The sequence below is a fragment of the Penicillium verhagenii genome, assembly GCF_028828195.1.
Source record: "Penicillium verhagenii strain IBT 33310 chromosome Unknown utg000013l_segment0_segment0, whole genome shotgun sequence".
In the NCBI taxonomy this organism is placed as follows: domain Eukaryota; kingdom Fungi; phylum Ascomycota; class Eurotiomycetes; order Eurotiales; family Aspergillaceae; genus Penicillium; species Penicillium verhagenii.
The window spans coordinates 660483-677237 of NW_026643177.1; the positions used below are offsets into that span (position 1 = coordinate 660483).

At 48.0% G+C, this 16755-nt stretch overlaps 6 protein-coding genes across 6 annotated transcripts; 3 read left to right on the top strand and 3 right to left on the bottom strand.

Moving 5' to 3' along the window:
- Positions 1-3129: 3129 nt before the first annotated feature.
- On the top strand, positions 3130-4481 carry gprC (the record flags this gene model as incomplete). The annotated part of the gene is made up of 2 exons (XM_057170891.1): positions 3130-4012; positions 4096-4481. The coding sequence occupies 2 exons, from the start codon at positions 3130-3132 to the stop codon at positions 4479-4481; spliced, it is 1269 nt and encodes a 422-aa protein (XP_057015612.1).
- A 773-nt stretch (positions 4482-5254) lies between these two features.
- N7466_011503 (cytochrome P450) lies at positions 5255-6891 on the top strand (the record flags this gene model as incomplete). The annotated part of the gene is made up of 3 exons (XM_057170892.1): positions 5255-5317; positions 5398-5922; positions 6016-6891. 3 exons carry the CDS (start codon positions 5255-5257, stop codon positions 6889-6891), a joined length of 1464 nt encoding a protein of 487 aa, XP_057015613.1.
- Positions 6892-7124: 233 nt separating this feature from the next.
- On the bottom strand, positions 7125-7619 carry N7466_011504 (GNAT family N-acetyltransferase; the record flags this gene model as incomplete). The annotated part of the gene is made up of 1 exon (XM_057170893.1): positions 7125-7619. One exon carries the CDS (start codon positions 7617-7619, stop codon positions 7125-7127), a length of 495 nt encoding a protein of 164 aa, XP_057015614.1.
- A 401-nt stretch (positions 7620-8020) lies between these two features.
- fleA (fucose-specific lectin FleA) lies at positions 8021-9247 on the bottom strand (the record flags this gene model as incomplete). The annotated part of the gene is made up of 5 exons (XM_057170894.1): positions 8021-8429; positions 8489-8585; positions 8647-8854; positions 8954-9132; positions 9211-9247. 5 exons carry the CDS (start codon positions 9245-9247, stop codon positions 8021-8023), a joined length of 930 nt encoding a protein of 309 aa, XP_057015615.1.
- A 2468-nt stretch (positions 9248-11715) lies between these two features.
- On the top strand, positions 11716-12983 carry N7466_011506 (putative glycosyl hydrolase; the record flags this gene model as incomplete). Its single annotated transcript, XM_057170895.1, has 3 exons — positions 11716-12195; positions 12264-12520; positions 12581-12983. 3 exons carry the CDS (start codon positions 11716-11718, stop codon positions 12981-12983), a joined length of 1140 nt encoding a protein of 379 aa, XP_057015616.1.
- A 142-nt stretch (positions 12984-13125) lies between these two features.
- Positions 13126-16460, bottom strand: N7466_011507 (glycoside hydrolase family 35 protein; the record flags this gene model as incomplete). The annotated part of the gene is made up of 6 exons (XM_057170896.1): positions 13126-13343; positions 13396-15187; positions 15242-15350; positions 15402-15525; positions 15605-16274; positions 16344-16460. 6 exons carry the CDS (start codon positions 16458-16460, stop codon positions 13126-13128), a joined length of 3030 nt encoding a protein of 1009 aa, XP_057015617.1.
- Positions 16461-16755: the final 295 nt, after the last annotated feature.

Here is a 16755-nt window from a genome sequence, read left to right on the forward strand (position 1 = left end):
TAGGTCATTTGATGGCAAGGCAGCAAGGACACATATGCATAGATATTGACCCGAGCACTTGGTCAGGGTTCAACTAGATCTAGTAGATTGGAGAGGTCCGTGAACGATAAATGCATAGCAAGACGGCAGATTGGCACACTATTGGAGTTACTCTGTACTTGGGGGGGGGATGCTGTGGAATACGGGGAACATAGTACTAATTACTATCCCCGCGAATGAACATTTTGCCCGCGCTCTTCCAAGGAGAAGATTTACGCTAATAAGCAATATTTGCATTTAGCCTGTTGGCTAAGTTAAAGTTTCTTGGCTCGTGAGTCTGGAAATTGAGTCCAAGATCCCGATTTAGTGAATGGTTGTGCTAGCTATCCATGGGCCAAGACTCCCATGCATGGTGGCTGTTGCTTGTCATGGGAACGTAAGCTCAGTATTAAAGTTGGGGCCCATCATGACACCTCAGGTTGACAGCAGTGTGAATCGCTCGGTAGTTTTACCTTTTAGTATGTATCGGGTCTTTCACTGAGGTATTTCTGAGGACTTTACAAATCATTGGAGTTGTGTCTCTCTCGGAGCATGCTGATAACCACGCACAGTTTACAGAACAGAGTCGAAAATAGCTAGAACGATGGTTAAATAGCGCGTCTAGACTAGGCTAGATAGAAGGTTGTGCTTAGTGTGAGACAACGGACTTAAATAGGAGATCCACCAATGACAATCTCGTGTCTTACAATATTCAACGCTAAAAGAAAAGAGAAAAAAAAACCGAGTTACTATTCCGTAGCGTAACTAACGGGATCAGGCAGGTGAAGGAGATCAAGGGTTCTGCCCTGGGAGTTTGGTTCTGTTGAACCATGGATTGAATATGCACTACGATTTAAACCCTGAAACCTCGGGGAACCTTGGATCTGTACAGATATCTCCGCTTTTCAATGTTTGGATACATCTGTGCCTGGTTTTGACATATTTCTCTTGACAATTGACGTACATATGCCATGTTTATTGAAAAGAAAAGAAAAAAATTCATCTCGGTCTGTGCTGAACGCCATATTTCGGTAAAACGACGGTGAGCGCAATACCCGGCATTGGTTCTTCCCCTGCTCCCTACTAACAGCCCTTGAGCAGTGTGCAATCTCCACGATCGCTGCTAGCGGCTTGAACCCGAGGCGGTTCTAGCGTATAATCATCCTTTGATCTGGTTGTTGATCCTGACCACATGTTGATCCACTCCACACGCTAGCCATTCGTCAATACTACCGCAGATCATCACCTCCTTGGGAACATTTTTCTTGTCTAGATCCTCGGCACATGGCTCATTGCTCGACACGGTTTATCTATTTGCGGATCGGACCTTGAATGGCACATGGGAAAAAAAGAGAAGTGACAACACAAAATCCCCGAGGGAGATTTTCCGCGAGCCGTGTTGATCGACGCGACAACGCCACATTGCTTGCCACACGACCCTTCAACCTTAATGGGAAACATCGATCCGAAAGACTGCCGGAATTCATGAACCAGGCCGAGATGGAATTCTGAAATTTTCTCAACCCTGTGCGTGGTCACTTGCTTAGTACGGAGAGTACTTAGTTGCGTTGCCTACTTGTGCCCCGGGCGGCCTACCCGGACTCCATCGCATGGGGCAGCCGGTGTGGTTTATGATTTAGCGTGGAAACTAGGCTTGTTCCGCAGAACGCCCGCCCCAATCAAGCCGTTGCCCAGATCAATATTACATTCTCGTCACGGAGTGAGGACAAAATACGGAGTCCATCTGCGAACAATTGATTCTCATGCTTTTGCGATCGACCAAATTTTTCTCGCGGTCTTGGCTTGGCATGCGTCTCATTCCCACGAACTTCCAGGCGGGTCCGCGGAGTTCAATAAGCATCCATCAGAATTCACCACCCTTGGCTCAGAACATTGATCTTGAAGATCTCCGTGCAAGTTCCATGACCTGCTTAGTCGGAAACCGCATACGTATTCTCTCGGCTTCTCACCGAATCTTTTCATTTGTCGGGTCCTCCGTACCTTGGAGTACACCGCTACGTAACCAGGTTACGCTGCGACAACACCAATCACCGCATGAACAGTCCACTGCATCATTAAGCTAGAAGTATCAAGTGGGACCGCCTACTCCGTCCAGGGGGTTGGTAATATTTCCGTGGCAAAACTCGCCCGTGTCTTCCCCTAGCGTTCCAGAAGGTCACCCCTGCATTGACATGACAGGGTTTAAACCGGATCATGGTCTGTGAGTGGTCGGAATACCAAAGCATTGTGGACATTGTCCACGCCGGTGCGGAGAGTAAGTTTGTGGCTTACGGAGTTAACATGCTTTACATCTCCATATTCATCTAAGTTTTGTAGCTAACGACTTTTCCCCAAAAATTGGACATATTCGAAGTTCTTGAGTAATTTGCCCCCTTTTCCGGCACTTGTGCAGTTGTCGTGAGCCACCGCTTATCATAGTGGATATGAGCCTTGTGGGCCAATCTTTTCATTTTCAATTCGATGCTTGAGAGAGGATTCCCACGCTCTCTCCACTCCGACTTGTACTCAAAGAGGGGTGGTCGCCTGAAGTGGATACCCCTTGGCACTTGGCACTTCTGAACTAAGTTATATGCAGCACTGTGGATAAAGAGCCTTTTTGGTCTCAATTCTTTGGTTGGATCTCCGCTTGGTTATGGGTCCCCAACGGAAATGATGCCCACGTCCAAGGTTCCTGTGGGCATGACGGCAACAAAACTCTTTTTCAAACAGGGTCAATGCCCCTATCGACTTTAGACTTCGCTGTGCCCGGCGTAGTCTATAGGTGGGTTCTTTCCATGTCGTCGGTTCTGGGTCATACGCACGTTTAATATTCCTGGGCCACGCTACGATTTGCATTCTTTCTGGTCTTTTTTTCCTCTTGTCCGTCAGTTTATTCGACAACCGGATACACGACCGCCACACTCTCTTGAACGGACCGAACCGTGCAGCCGACTGACAGGTTGCTGGATTTACAGCCTGGCGACTGAAACCACTCCGAGCTCCGACGTTACGCCATTGAACGCTGGTATTGGCTCGCCATTCGCTATTCTCCGATTTTCTCCCTTTTTGATACCCTTATTATAATTCTATACTGCACTTTTGAAGCTCACCATGTCTGCACTCGCCCTTCTCAATATGCTGTCGGCGGACAGCCATTCTGGTAATGCCTTGGCTCCTCGACTACATGAGGATATCACATTGGATATCGATCCGTTGCCTTCCATCCAACGGAAAGGCCTAATCGCCATCACTGTCATGGCTTTCATGTCCTTTTTGGCAACAGGAAGTCTCTTGGCTTTCATCACCTACCGCCTAATCTTTTGGAGGGGATCATACACCAGATACATCGGTTACAACCAATACATTATTCTCATCTACAACCTGGTCTTGGCCGACTTTCAACAATCACTTGCTTTCTTGATTTGCCTGAAATGGATCGCCACTGATAAGATCAAGTCCGGCACAGCCGCCTGCTTCCTGCAAGGATTGTGGCTTCAGATCGGAGATCCGGGCAGTGGTCTTTTCGTCCTGGCCATTGCCATTCATACGTTCCTATTGGTTGTCTGGGGCCGCAAAATGTCTTACAGAACCTTCATCATGTTCGTCTGCGGTGTTTGGGCTTTCATCGCCGTGATTGTGATCATCCCGATCGCCAAATATGGAGCCGATGTGTTCGTGCCGTCGGGCGCCTGGTGCTGGATTAACGCGGACTACGAAACTGTTCGCCTATGGACTCACTACATCTGGATCTTCTTCGCCGAATTCGGTACCGTCTGTCTCTACGCCATCATGTACTTCCAGCTCCGCAGACAAATCTCCCAATCCTCCATCCTGGGTAACAGCCAACTCGAGAGTCTGAAGCGCCTCCGCCGCGTTGTCGGATACATGACCATCTACCCCATCGTCTACATCGTTCTTTCGCTCCCTCTCGCAGCCGGTCGTATGGCCACCGCAAACGGCAGCACTCCGTCCCTGACCTTCTTCTGCTGTGCTGGTACGTACTATACTATTTACAGATCTCCTTCTCATCCTGGCCTAACCTGCCAATTTAACCAAACACCCACTAACGTATCCCAGGTGCGATCATGACAAGCTCCGGCCTTGTGGACGTCGTTCTATACACTCTCACCCGCCGCAACCTCATTATCGACTCTGAGCCCAGCCAGGACCACTCATACGGCAAGTTCGCAAGCAGCAAGGGACGCCGCGGAGATCATTTGACCACCATCACCGCCGAGCCCAAATCAAGGAAACATGGCATCTCCCAAAACACAGACCGCGATGGCTCGACCGATAACATTGTCCAGCCGAGTCTTGAAATGGGCCCCATGGGCAAGGTGTACCAGGAGACAACCATCGAGATCACAACGGAGCCTGCATCTGCGTATCCATCGGAGGGTGCCAGCGGACGCTCTAGCAAAGAAGACTTTGCGGAGCCATCATCACGGGCGTGGAACCGATGATATGACTTCATTTAAGCTTGTACGACCAGTTCCTCTTTTCTTTCTTTCTTTTTTTTTTTTTCGTTTCATGCTCGTGCATATACCTTTTTGCTTGTGCCCTTTAATCTCTTGGTCACTTTACTACTGCCCTTTTTCATGACCCTCGACGTTACTAGGCGCCACCCCCACCCCCGCCCCGGTCTTATTTTCCTTTGACTTTCTCCTATGAACCCCCTTCTACCACTTGGTCACTCCGGAATGGAGTTTTGTATATACCTTCAAAAGGCCAAGGGGAGCTTTTGCTGGGTGTGTAGGGATTATGAAGATTCTCATGGATGTATATCTATTTTTCAATACTTTCAAAAATTATTATTCGATTCAGACCTCATCAAATATTGAAAATTAAAGTGTAGGGTTATAGGCATGTTAGTAATCAATAGTAGATTACAATTAATGATTCTCCCGTGCGGTAGAGTTGCGTGGGAATTTTGATGCTCAAAATATTTGAAGCCCCAGTTCCAGTTGGGGAAGCCGGACTATTTCGAGAAAATCTACCACCAGAATCATCATCAGGAAAGAAGCGCCAGGTCCAGATGTCTAGTGCGGGGAAAACCAAGGAATGTGGGGAATACTAAGGATAATCTGGGCAATTCGACCCCCACAGACCCGAATAAGTGGAGAGCCGAACACATTCGAAGAGTATAAATAGTAATGTGAACGAGTATATCTTGCTTCATACAGTGATTTGTTTTGACTATCACAGCCCGAGAGTCAAGAGACTCGTTTCCAACAACATGGAACATCGACTCAGCCTCGCTTTCTATCCCATATTAACTCTGCTGGCCTGGCTTCTACATGTACGAAAGAACTCCCGGGTGATTCAAACAAAACCTATAAAACAGACTCACCAACACCTTTCTTTTTTCTTCTCTCTTAGACAGTGTATAAGGGGTTCGTCTCGCCACTCCGTCGCATCCCAGGTCCACGCCTTTCAAACTTCACGCGTCTTCCCCTCAAGCTCGCAACCATCACCGGAAACCAGGTCTACTATATCCATGAGCTGCACCAGCAATATGGACCGATCGTCCGCATCTCACCGACCGAGGTCTCCGTCTCATCTTTGCCTGACGTGAAAGAAATACATCGGATCGGATCAGGGTTCCTGAAGACGGAGTGGTATGAGACATTCACTAGGGGTAGAGAGGGCGTGTTCAGTATGCGGGATGTCAAGAAGCATGCAGACAGGCGCAAATTATTTGCACGACCCTTTTCTAAATCTGCACTCCGGACTTCATGGGAACCTATAGTGAGAGAGAAGGCTCAGCTGATGATTTCGCAAATCCAGAAAGATCTCACGACAGCAGGTGTTTGCGATATCTTCAAGTGGGCGACTTTCCTAGCGACTGACGTGAGCACGCATTTGATGTTCGGGGAGTCCTTTGAGATGATCCAACGAGGAGAGGTAATACAATGCTCATTTCACATTCCCAGCTCAATCCATGACAGCGTTCTGCTCGGATACATCTTCATCAATGGCTGACCCGATCTCCAACAGAAAAACGAGTACATCCGCATCCTGGAATCAGTCACCCAAGGCTCAGGCATCCTAGCCGAACTTCCCCTCCTCAAATTCATCCTGCCCTACATCCCCCTAAAGGCCTTCCGCGACATGTTCGGCAACGGCGACGTTCTCCTCAGGGCCAGCCAGCGCCTAGTAACCAACAACCGCGGCGGCCGCACCTCCACACGCAACATCTTCTCCGGTCTCGTCCACGCCTCAGAGAAAGAAGGCGCCCCCCTCAGCGAAAAAGACGTAGCCATCGAAGCCAGCAACCTGATCGTAGCAGGCTCCGACACAACCGCCGTCACACTCACATACCTCATCTGGGCCATCCTCTCGCATCCAAGCCTCCACGCAGAACTACGAGCCGAGCTCGCCAGCCTACGCCCCAACTGGGAAGAAAGCGATCTCGAGACCCTCCCTCTACTAAACGCCACTATCACCGAGACGCTCCGCTTATACGGCGCCGCCCCCGGATCCCTCCCCCGCTCTGTCCCCGAGGGAGGCGTCTCGTTCTCAGGCCACTACGTCCCAGCCGGAACAACCGTTAGCACGCAGTGCTGGACTTTCCATCGCGATCCCGCGCTTTTCCCGGATCCGGAGAAGTTCGACCCGTCGAGGTGGTTGCCGGGTGGTAAGCAGGCTTCTGAGCAGGCGCGGCTGGCCATGTCGCCTTTTGGGTCCGGATCGCGAACTTGTCTGGGCATTCACCTGTCTTGGATGGAATTGCGTCTGGTTTCCACTGAGTTCTTCAGGCAATGTGGGGATGTGAAGTTGGCGGCGAGCGTGTCGAGGGAAAGTATGAAGCCGCGGCATTTCTTTTTGATTGCGCCCGCGGCGCATAAATGTGAAATTGTGCCTGTGGCTTGAGGATGGCTATGGATGTTCTATATCAATCTATTTCCAGCACGAGTGTGCTCCTCTATCGGATTTTCTACCTTTTGAAGTAGGGATTAGTTCCAAGGTTCGTTGGCAACCTTGGAAGCGCCACCTGGTGAACATGAATGAAACTGGATATTTGAAAAAAAAAAAACTTGTAGGATTATTCACCTGAGTATTCACATGGTTATTGCCCAGGTACACGACGAAACTCAGGATTTCGCCTAACCCAACAACTCCTTGCGAAAATACACCCGCTCAAATCCATCCTCAGTCCTCCTCCCAGTCTCCACAAACCCCATCTTCACATACAATCCCAAATTCTCATACATTTTCACATTGGTGTAAAGCGTCAGCGCAGAGCAGCATTTTTCTCGCGCAACATGCTCCGCACAGTCTAGCAACACGCGGCCGTACCCACGACCCTGAGCCGCGGGGTCCACGGCCAAGTTGACGATTTCGACCGAATGGAGACATGTGCTTTGATTAACATCAAGAATGACGCAGCCCACGATTATATTCTTGTCATCTTGTAAAATGAAGACATCATGTGTTTCAATGAGTTCGTGGTAATTTGCTGACATTGGTGCTGGTGGTTTGCCAATTCGTTCGATATATTTTGAGTAAGCGGAGTCCACCATTGATTTGATGGGTGGGATGTGGTGTTGGGAGGCTCTTGTTATGGTCAGGCCTGGCCTGGATGGCTGTGGTGGGTTCATGGTTTCTAGATTCTCCGTTGTATAGGATCTGTAAATTGAAATTTAATGGATTGTACAGAATGCGGAGTAGACGGTTGGAACTTGGAAGGTTGTGGACCGCGGTAGTTCTTGGGGTGTCAGTTCAGTCGGTGTGGTTTAATGCCACGCGGATTTCTTATTTCAAACCTGGGAATCGGGATCTGATTGGCTCTGGGAAATCGGAGGCGCGCGTAGCTCTGACAAATTCCAAAAATTGGTGTGGTATTATTCAAAGGCGGTGTGGTACCAAGAAAACCAAGACTTAGTCTCCAAGAACGTCAAATATTAAACCATAGGAATGTTTCAAAGACAAATCATTTCAATCTGAGCTTTCATTATACTTGCCATCATTCTCCACTAGAACTCCGACTGCCCTGCGCAGATCAAGCAGGAGGAAGTGCCACCTTCCCAGCTTCCCACTTCTCGTTCCTAAACATCCACTCGCTAATACCGCTAACATGTTCTCCCTTCTGGAAGTAAAGCCTCATTTGCAGATCCTTCCCACTTCCCCAGCAAGTAACTGCGACTTCGCTTCCAGGAATGCATTCCACATCCAACTTCCCCTCTCGCCATCTACTGCCATCATAAACCATCTCCTGCAAGCCCTGGGCGCTGACAACAAAAACACTGATGCCAACTTTATCCGAAGAGATATTGTGGCTAGTACAAGCCATACCCACTCTCGGAGGCAAAGCCTTTGAGCTCGTATATTTGAAACCTCCGTCATACCAGCCCCTGCCGTCGTCGAAACATTTCTCCTTGACGACTCGATGGTTATCTTGGAAGTACACACTAAAGCAGATATTGGATTAGACAGAGTTCAAATTCTCATAGATCTTGAAGCAACTGACCGTAGGCCCACACGAGGTGCTTTGAAGCTGGTACATGAAATCGCTGTACCGGGCAATGCTGGGCCGAGATTTGTCATTTTCTTCCAACCGCTCTCGTCTATCCAGAATGTTAGCATAGGATATGCTAGATATAATGTCGAGGCAAAAAATGGCCTTACCACTCCAGCCAAACTCCTGGATGGTGTTGTCGGGCAATTGGACATACAGCCTCCCACCATGCAGACCGGAGCATTCATTTGCTGCCATCATGGAGTAGGGTGCGGTGTGAATTTCCATTCTTCCCATGTCACCTACACTCCAACCTCTTTTGTGATCGTAGACCGCACTCTTGACCATATTATTAGGTGCCAGGTAGAAAACATGGATCTAGAATGTAGGCAGTCAGTTTAATGTTGATATCATCACATTCAATGTATAGAGTCCAATGTGATTCCATCCATATATTGCGCGAACTGCAGTACTCACATCCTCCGATTCCATGGAGGCGACAGCAACAGGTGACTTTAGTTTAGCTGCAGCGACCACGTTCTTCTCTGTACCATTGGACCATTCCCTATCATAAGTAGCCTCGCGAAAGTTCCCCATGACATCTTGCATGTAGACTCGGATATTTCCGTCATGGTTACATGTTCCAATGCAGGTTCCTATATGGTGATTAGTCTTGAAGTCTCCAAAAGATAGTTTTTGGGTGGGGATCTATATCATTTGAAAGTTTCACGTACTGAAGTAGATATCGTGGGCTGGGCTGTTGAATGGCATGGTGGCCTTGTGCTTCGGTGTTTGAACGGTGGATCTTAGACAGAAGTACCAAGTGTAATCAGATCTTGATGACTTTCAAGACTCATCTCCAGGGTCCGGAAACGAGCCAATTTATACCCTCTTTATCGACGCCCATAAAGCCTAGATTGATCTGGGGCATGTTGCAAGTAATGCAGTGTAGCCGGTTCTGTGTTATCACTTTGTTGTAATGGAATCACGAATGTTGCCAGTGAAAAGCATTCCAGAAATCTTCGTAAAACCCGAATATTCCGACCACGAAGCAGAGAAGGTTTCTGGGACAATCAATTGCTTCTCCAGAGACTCCGATATGGTGTGGTGGAATCCGAATATCCCGGTGCTGCAAGGTCACTCTTGAAGCTCAATAAGAAATTTCATCTTTGTATTGCCCTTGTACCAATCGAGACCTAAGAGATAGATAAATCTGAAATGACAAACATCATTCCAAACATTTGACTTGAGCCTAGATGTATCTATGTTTCACAGACTTCATGCTCCCCGCATAACTCAAGACAGAGGCTCTTTCGGCTCTTTCAAGGGCAAAAGTGTTGTGGAAACTGGTAATATTGTAGGTATCATTTTAGTGATAGAGACAGCGAGCCGGATGAGTAATTTCCCTTCTTAATACCCGTAAATCCATGATAAATCATATTATATGTGCGATATAGTTCTGAACAATTGATTTCGGTGCTATTGGTATTCTCTTTCTTTTTTTTTAAAAAAAAAAGAACCGGTCTATGTAGATAGCTAGGAGTCTATCAAAGTACTCATTTACTGTGTGCTATCGTGAGGAGAGCAGTGATTAAACCTCATGCAAAAATTCAGTGCTGGTATAAAATCCATCACGAGTTGATTGTATTCATTCAAATGTTAATACTGCTTGTTGAGCTAAACTTTATAATATGGTGAGGGAATTTACATTGAACTTCTACGAGCTATTGTGGTGTGGATTCCTTGTGGCAAGGGATGGAATGCACGCTATGATCTCAGAGTTATCGCGAAGCCTAAAAAGCCCCACGTTGACGGAATCTAGTGATGATCCTAGAGACTGTTATCTGATCCGGTTGATTGGAATATAGGCGCTTCGTTTATCTTGCAAATAATTTTCAATCCTGAGAACTGATTCTCACTTGACCGACGTTAATAAAAACCATCGAGTAGGTTCTATGTACTGCAATTAAAGCAACATTGTGCTTCTAACGAAGAAGCAATTAGTATTGAGATCACCATCTGAGCTCTGCTTAACTTCACTGACAAGAGATCAAGATGCTTCCTCATTACATCAACTCAACCCTTGTCTCTGTCTCATTGAGTATGCAGCTAAGCAAATCATGGTTTCACCAAGCACGGAGTATGAAATTGACCCGACATGGACAAATCTGACACCAAGATTCCTGTCTTAAAAAAGCGGGTACAAAAGCGATCAAAAGTCTACGCTATGAATTCGTATGTTCAAGGACATCGTGGCCGTAATGCAGTTTGATGCATGGCATGAGACATTTAGCGCCCGAGGGGGTGCATAGAAATAGCTGACGTCAGTTCCACCAGAGTGCATTGACACCTATTAATCGCATGCTACTGTGCATTTGAGAAACAATGCATGTCTCTCATGTGGGCGACCACGCTTTATGTAGGCTGGATGTAGAAATCAAATCCGCGCTTTTTGAGCTTTGAGCTCGGAATGCTAGACTGTACTTTGAATCTTGATCAAGATAAGATTCGTGGACTTTGGTTCAGAGCTTAGTAAGTCAGGGGTAAAGAGGCGGTCAGCGAATAAGATTATCTTTATCCTCAATGCTCATATCCATCTACTATAAATTCCTAATGGAATAGGATCTGAAAGTCCGCCTCGGAGATCAAAGGCGAATGAGAGCACTTTCAGACATGACTTCGGATAGGTACACGACGGATTGCCGAATGACCAAATGATCGGTGCTACAGAAATCAGGATGAACATTAAAGCGGGGCTTCAGCCTTGCAAGGGGCTTTAGTATTTACCATCCGGTTTGCTGTGGACAACGAGAGAACATTTGAACACGGCGCTAGTCCACCCCTTGATATAGCACAATCAATTTACAAGCTAACGGAGGTCAATGCGGTACATCATACCCATGATTTTGACACACTCTCCGTTAGAAGGGATCTCGACCTACGGACCGCTCCAAGTTTGCCAAACATTGTGACATCGGGATTGGTCGATCATGCAAATCAGGGGTTTCGCGAGGCGCATCAGTGGGTCTGCGTGACTCTGATTCCATCAGCTCGGCCAATCAAGGGATCTCGCAACAAGAATGCATATTTATTTTGTCACTCGTTTATTCCCAGGAACCAAGCTCGACGATCAGGGACGTGAGCAATGCATATTTAAACAGCGCGCGATCGCTACTTCGGGAATTTGAAGCTCGGTAGGTCCAATTCAAGCCATCAGTTCTGGCACGCCTCAATTCATCATGTTGTTCTCTGCTCCCCGTTTCCTTGTCCCAGCGCTTACGGCATCCCTCTTTTCAGGTATCGCTGTGGCTGATGATCCCACGTCCAGAGCTGAAACGGCGCTACAAGCTCTTCAGGAGTGGTACAATGAGTCGAGTGGAATGTGGAATACGGTTGGCTGGTGGAATGGCGCCAATTGCTTGACTGTCATAGCTGATTTGGCGGCCCTCGATCCCAATGCCATGGATACTGCGGACTACGTCTTCAACAATACCTACAATGTGGGTCCCGTGTCCAACCCGAACCCCGGTCCGGAGCAGAAAACAACAAGCAAGCGCGAGTTTCTTACTCCCAGGTCTAACAGCCCTGGTAATGCTTCGGACTGGCTCGATTCTGCCTATGATGATGATGGCTGGTGGGCCCTTGCATGGATTGCTGCATACGATGTCACAGAAGAGACAAGATACCTCCAGCTAGCGGAGGGGATTTTCTCTGGCCTGGTAAGAGATTCCTCATCCTATATATGTTGTGTTTGTCACTTTTGGCCTTTTTGCTGATCCTTTTGTAGACGGAGGCTTGGGGAACCCGGTGTGGCGGTGGAGGTCTTCCATGGAATCCCACTAGCACATACGTGAACGCCATTACAAACGAGCTGTTCCTATCCGCGGCAGCACACCTGGCCAATCGCGTGCCGGCGCGCAAAGATTACTATGTCGACTGGGCACAGAAAGAGTGGAATTGGTTCGCGGCCCAGGGATTTATTGGATCGAATGGCACAATAAACGACGGACTGCTGGATAATTGCCAGAACAATGGAGCTACAGTGTAAGTTTGAAGTATCATTGACCCTCGCGAGACTCCTGAATATTCTAACACGCTATTCAGTTGGTCTTACAACCAGGGTGTTGTTCTTGGCGGCCTTGTTGAATTAAACAAAGCGGCACCAAACGACAAATATCTCGAGTCTGCGAACGAAATCGCACAGGCAGCGATTGAGTCACTGGTCGATACGAATGGCGTTCTACATGATGTTTGCGAGCCCAACTGCGAGCCTGATGGGACTCAATTCAAGGGCATTTTCATCCGCAATCTGTTGATGCTCCAAAGCGTGTCTCCCAACGACAGCTACAAGAGGGTTATCACCAGTAGCGCGGACAGTATTTGGCAGAATGACCGTAACGACCAAAATGGACTTGGAGTTGTTTGGTCGGGCCCTGTTGTTGGCACTGTTGATCCTTCTACTCACTGCTCCGCCATGGATGCATTGGTCGCATCTATTGCTCTCTAATAATGATTCTACGCTTTATGATGACCTGCATGTTGGTATCGAACACGGGCGCACATAGAGTCTCGATTTGTATATACTGTTCTTCTTTGCATCAATTCCTATGTTCGAATCACTCAAAAAGCTGGATCCCTTTTGCGGCTTTCTAGTACGCTCCTGCTCGGCGTGTCCATGAAGGCTGTGGCGCGAGTCCCGGCTTGCTGTACCCAGATTGAATAATTGCCGTCGGTATCAGAGAGATCCCACCCAGCTTAGCGCCTTCTTCATCTTGAGCCCAGAGAGTCAGTGCGATGTAGTTGGTTCCACTGTAGTTTAAAATACCCTCTGGAACCGGGTAGGACGTCTGAGGGCCGAGGTTGTTGACTAAATTCTCAGTTAGCATTTGTAAGTACCATTGCGTGGTTGCCACACTTACTATATTTTCCAAATTGATACCCATTAACAAATAGCTGACATCGATAATTGAGCCCAGTTTGTTGTATCGATGAACCGTTGAAAACGAAGCTCATTGGAACATCCCATCCACTCGGGATGTCAAGTTTGAAGGAAGTTGTGTAGAACCCAACACCTGGTGCCGCAATTCCAGCTTTGACTGGGCTCGAAACCTTCCAATTGGCATTAGGTGGCTTGGGATAATGATAGCCCTGTCGTTCAGCAAACATCGATCCCTCATTCAGCGGCCCACGGGCCAGATCTCGATACTGTTCTCCGCCAAGGTTACCCGTGACCTTCCAAGAAATATCGCTCTGACTGTGTCCCGACAGCTCGTAGTTCAGAATGCCCTTGGGGAACTTGATCACATCTGTTCCTGGTCCCTCTTCATCCTGGCCCATGTTATCGATCAGAATGGTCAGAACATGGGAACTTCCGACAGAGAGAGCCTTGGTGATTGGAATATTCTGAATGACTGTAGAGTTGACACTTGATCCAGTCCATGCCCCTAGGAAAGTGCCGCCCAGCCAGACCGAATGACTGAAACCTGTACCACCGGAGATGTTCAACGACAGAGCTGACTCATGCCCATTTGCAGTAAAATGACCACGGTAGAGCAATGATCCTGTATGGAATCCATAGTCCATGGCGTATAGGTTTTTCGGTGTAGTCAGATCTCGGGGGTTGTTTGTCGAGGTTTTGGAGCATTCGATCCAGGCCGAATCATCGTACGAGCTGCCTATTTCGGGTAAAGTATCCAAGTATTTCCACTCTAGATTCTCCAGAACAGGAATATCCAGTCGCGGAGGATCATACTCCAAAGTAGCAGACAGCTTCTTCGTTTCAGTAGTGAAGGTCTTCAATTTTTCCCCATTGAACACAATACCCTTCACATTCTCTGCCGGCGAAGAAATGAGTTCGACCTCCGTTGTCGTGTTGACATCGCCAGTCAAACAAACATCGTCACCACACAGGCTCGCCGTGCGCATGAGATACCCAGCCTTGACAAGGATCAATTCTTTAGATGGCGACGAAAAATTCCCGATCGGCTCTGTAGCAGTAACCTCCAGCGGCCAATAATTGTACGCCTCATTTCGCCAGAGCAGGTAGATCTCCAAATCTCCGATACGAACAATGCGGCGATCAGACTTCACCTCCCAATGTATCACCCAGGTCGACCCCTTCAGACGGATTGTTATCCCGCTTTCACCTCCCTCGGTCACGGTAGGATTTCCAAGATGACTAGCAAAGGCAAACTCGTGTGTTTCACCCGCTCCACCATACAGGATCAACACACGTGTCGATCCGGCACCCCGAGCCCAGGTTAAGATTTCCGCTGAAGAGTAGATCAAATTGATGCCGCCGAGATCGTAATCCGTGACGTGGAATTTAGAATCCCGGCCATACAGAGTCAGGCTACCACCCAGCTGAGGAATGGTGACATTTCCGATACTTGTTGGCAAGGTAAGCGTATACTGTGTGTTGTTTGTGGAACTGAAATCTGCTTGTCGAACGACATAAAAGTTGGTGCTTGTGCCATTTCCGAGTAAGGGAGTCACTGCGATGGAAGCCGGGGCTCCGTAGGACCCGTTGACTCCTATGCCTGAAGTTGCGATTAAGTAGGCAGGTGATGCCTTTAAGAAGTTTGCTTCGAGCTTTTCTTCGCTGTACTTTTCGCGCCAGATGCCGCGCTCCTCTGTTATTGCCGCGCCGTAGTCGTATGATGTGTATCCGTTCATATAGCCGAGGTTTCCCCAATTTGTGCCACCGTATGTCTTATTGGTCAGCTTGTGTAATACGTGAGAGGTGAGTTGAGAGGAAGATCTTACCATGTAAATGTTGAAAAGCTTCACACCAAAGCTGTAGTTGTTCTTGTAGACAACCCGCACGGCTTCTTCGTTCAAAAGCTCACCGCACATTTCTTCAAGCACGCCTCCCCTGATATACAGTCAGTGGGTTGGTAAATCCGAAGAGTCGGAATTTGCCTACCATCCCTCTCCCGATCCTCCTTGAAACTCAGCAATGGAGAAAGGTGTAGTTGGGCTCTGTTGCTCATGGATAGTCTGCCAGCTATGTGGGAATTCGTATGTCGGCCATACACTAGGGTTTGCACCTTGAAGAACGGGAATTAGTATACTCACAAATAATTCCACGAGCTAATTCATATTCGATTGAAGTCCAGATAAACTCACAGTCATAGCGTAATGGGTACGCATCAATTCCGTAGATGTCGACAGCCCCCAACCCAGACCCTGGTGCCCAGTAACCCTTGACCTGGTTATCATTAACGATCAACGGAACCGTAATACCAGCATCAAGAAGCTGTTCCTCCACAGCGGCCATATACTCTCGGTTCATCTGCGACGGAAAGTCGGTAGTGTCGGGCCATGTCGTATACTCGTTCTCGGGCTGCACCAAGATAACCGGTCCGCCGTTCGTGATCTGTGCCTGTTCAATAATCCGACCCAGGGTCGACACATACTTGGCAGTTGCTTTCAGGTATTCAGGGTCATCCGATCGAATGGTTGCGTTGATTCTCAATACCCATCCTGGAATCCCACCGGCTGTTGTCTCTGCATTGATGTATGGACCTGGTCGGGCAATAAGATAAATGCCTGCTTCGCTCGCAGCCTGGAAGAATTTTTCCAGATCCCATATCCCGTCTGTGACAACATGGCCCGGGTTCGCTTCCACAAGACCCCAATCCACGTAAAAGGAAACTCCGGTAAAGCCCATTGCTTTGATTTTTTGGAAAACATCAAGCCATAGACCAGGAACGGGAAGACGAAAGGGATGGAATTCGCCGGAGAAAATCATTAGGCGCTCTCCACGGACTAGAAGTGAATGCTGGTCCCAGGTCACCTGTCATCCAGTCGTAAGTACTATTCTGCCGTGCTGAATTGGTTTCGGAATGGATTTTCATGTGCTTACAATGTCTTGTAGACCATTTCCTGTTCCAATTGACGCATCGGAATACCCAAATTGTGGGATCGAGAATATGGCTATTAGCCATAGTGCAAGAGAGAGACACGGCCTTGGCGCAAACATCTTGCAATGTCTATAGCGTCAATGTGTCGGATGGAAAACAATAATGAGAGATCGTCGCGCTGCAGTGGGGCTTTTGAAGCTTTTAGTTCCCCCACACCCCCATGTTTTTCTCCGGTCTTACTCCGGCTAAATGCCCGACCCCGCAAAATAACAATTAAGAAAGTCAGCATAAGAAGGACTGGAGAATTTTCCGTTATAGCTTTGTTTTATTAGGCTCAATTCTAAACTTAAAGAGCTACCACAATCAGGCTGAATATCCCGGGTCGCTTAACCGCGGTCGCTATATAGATGATTG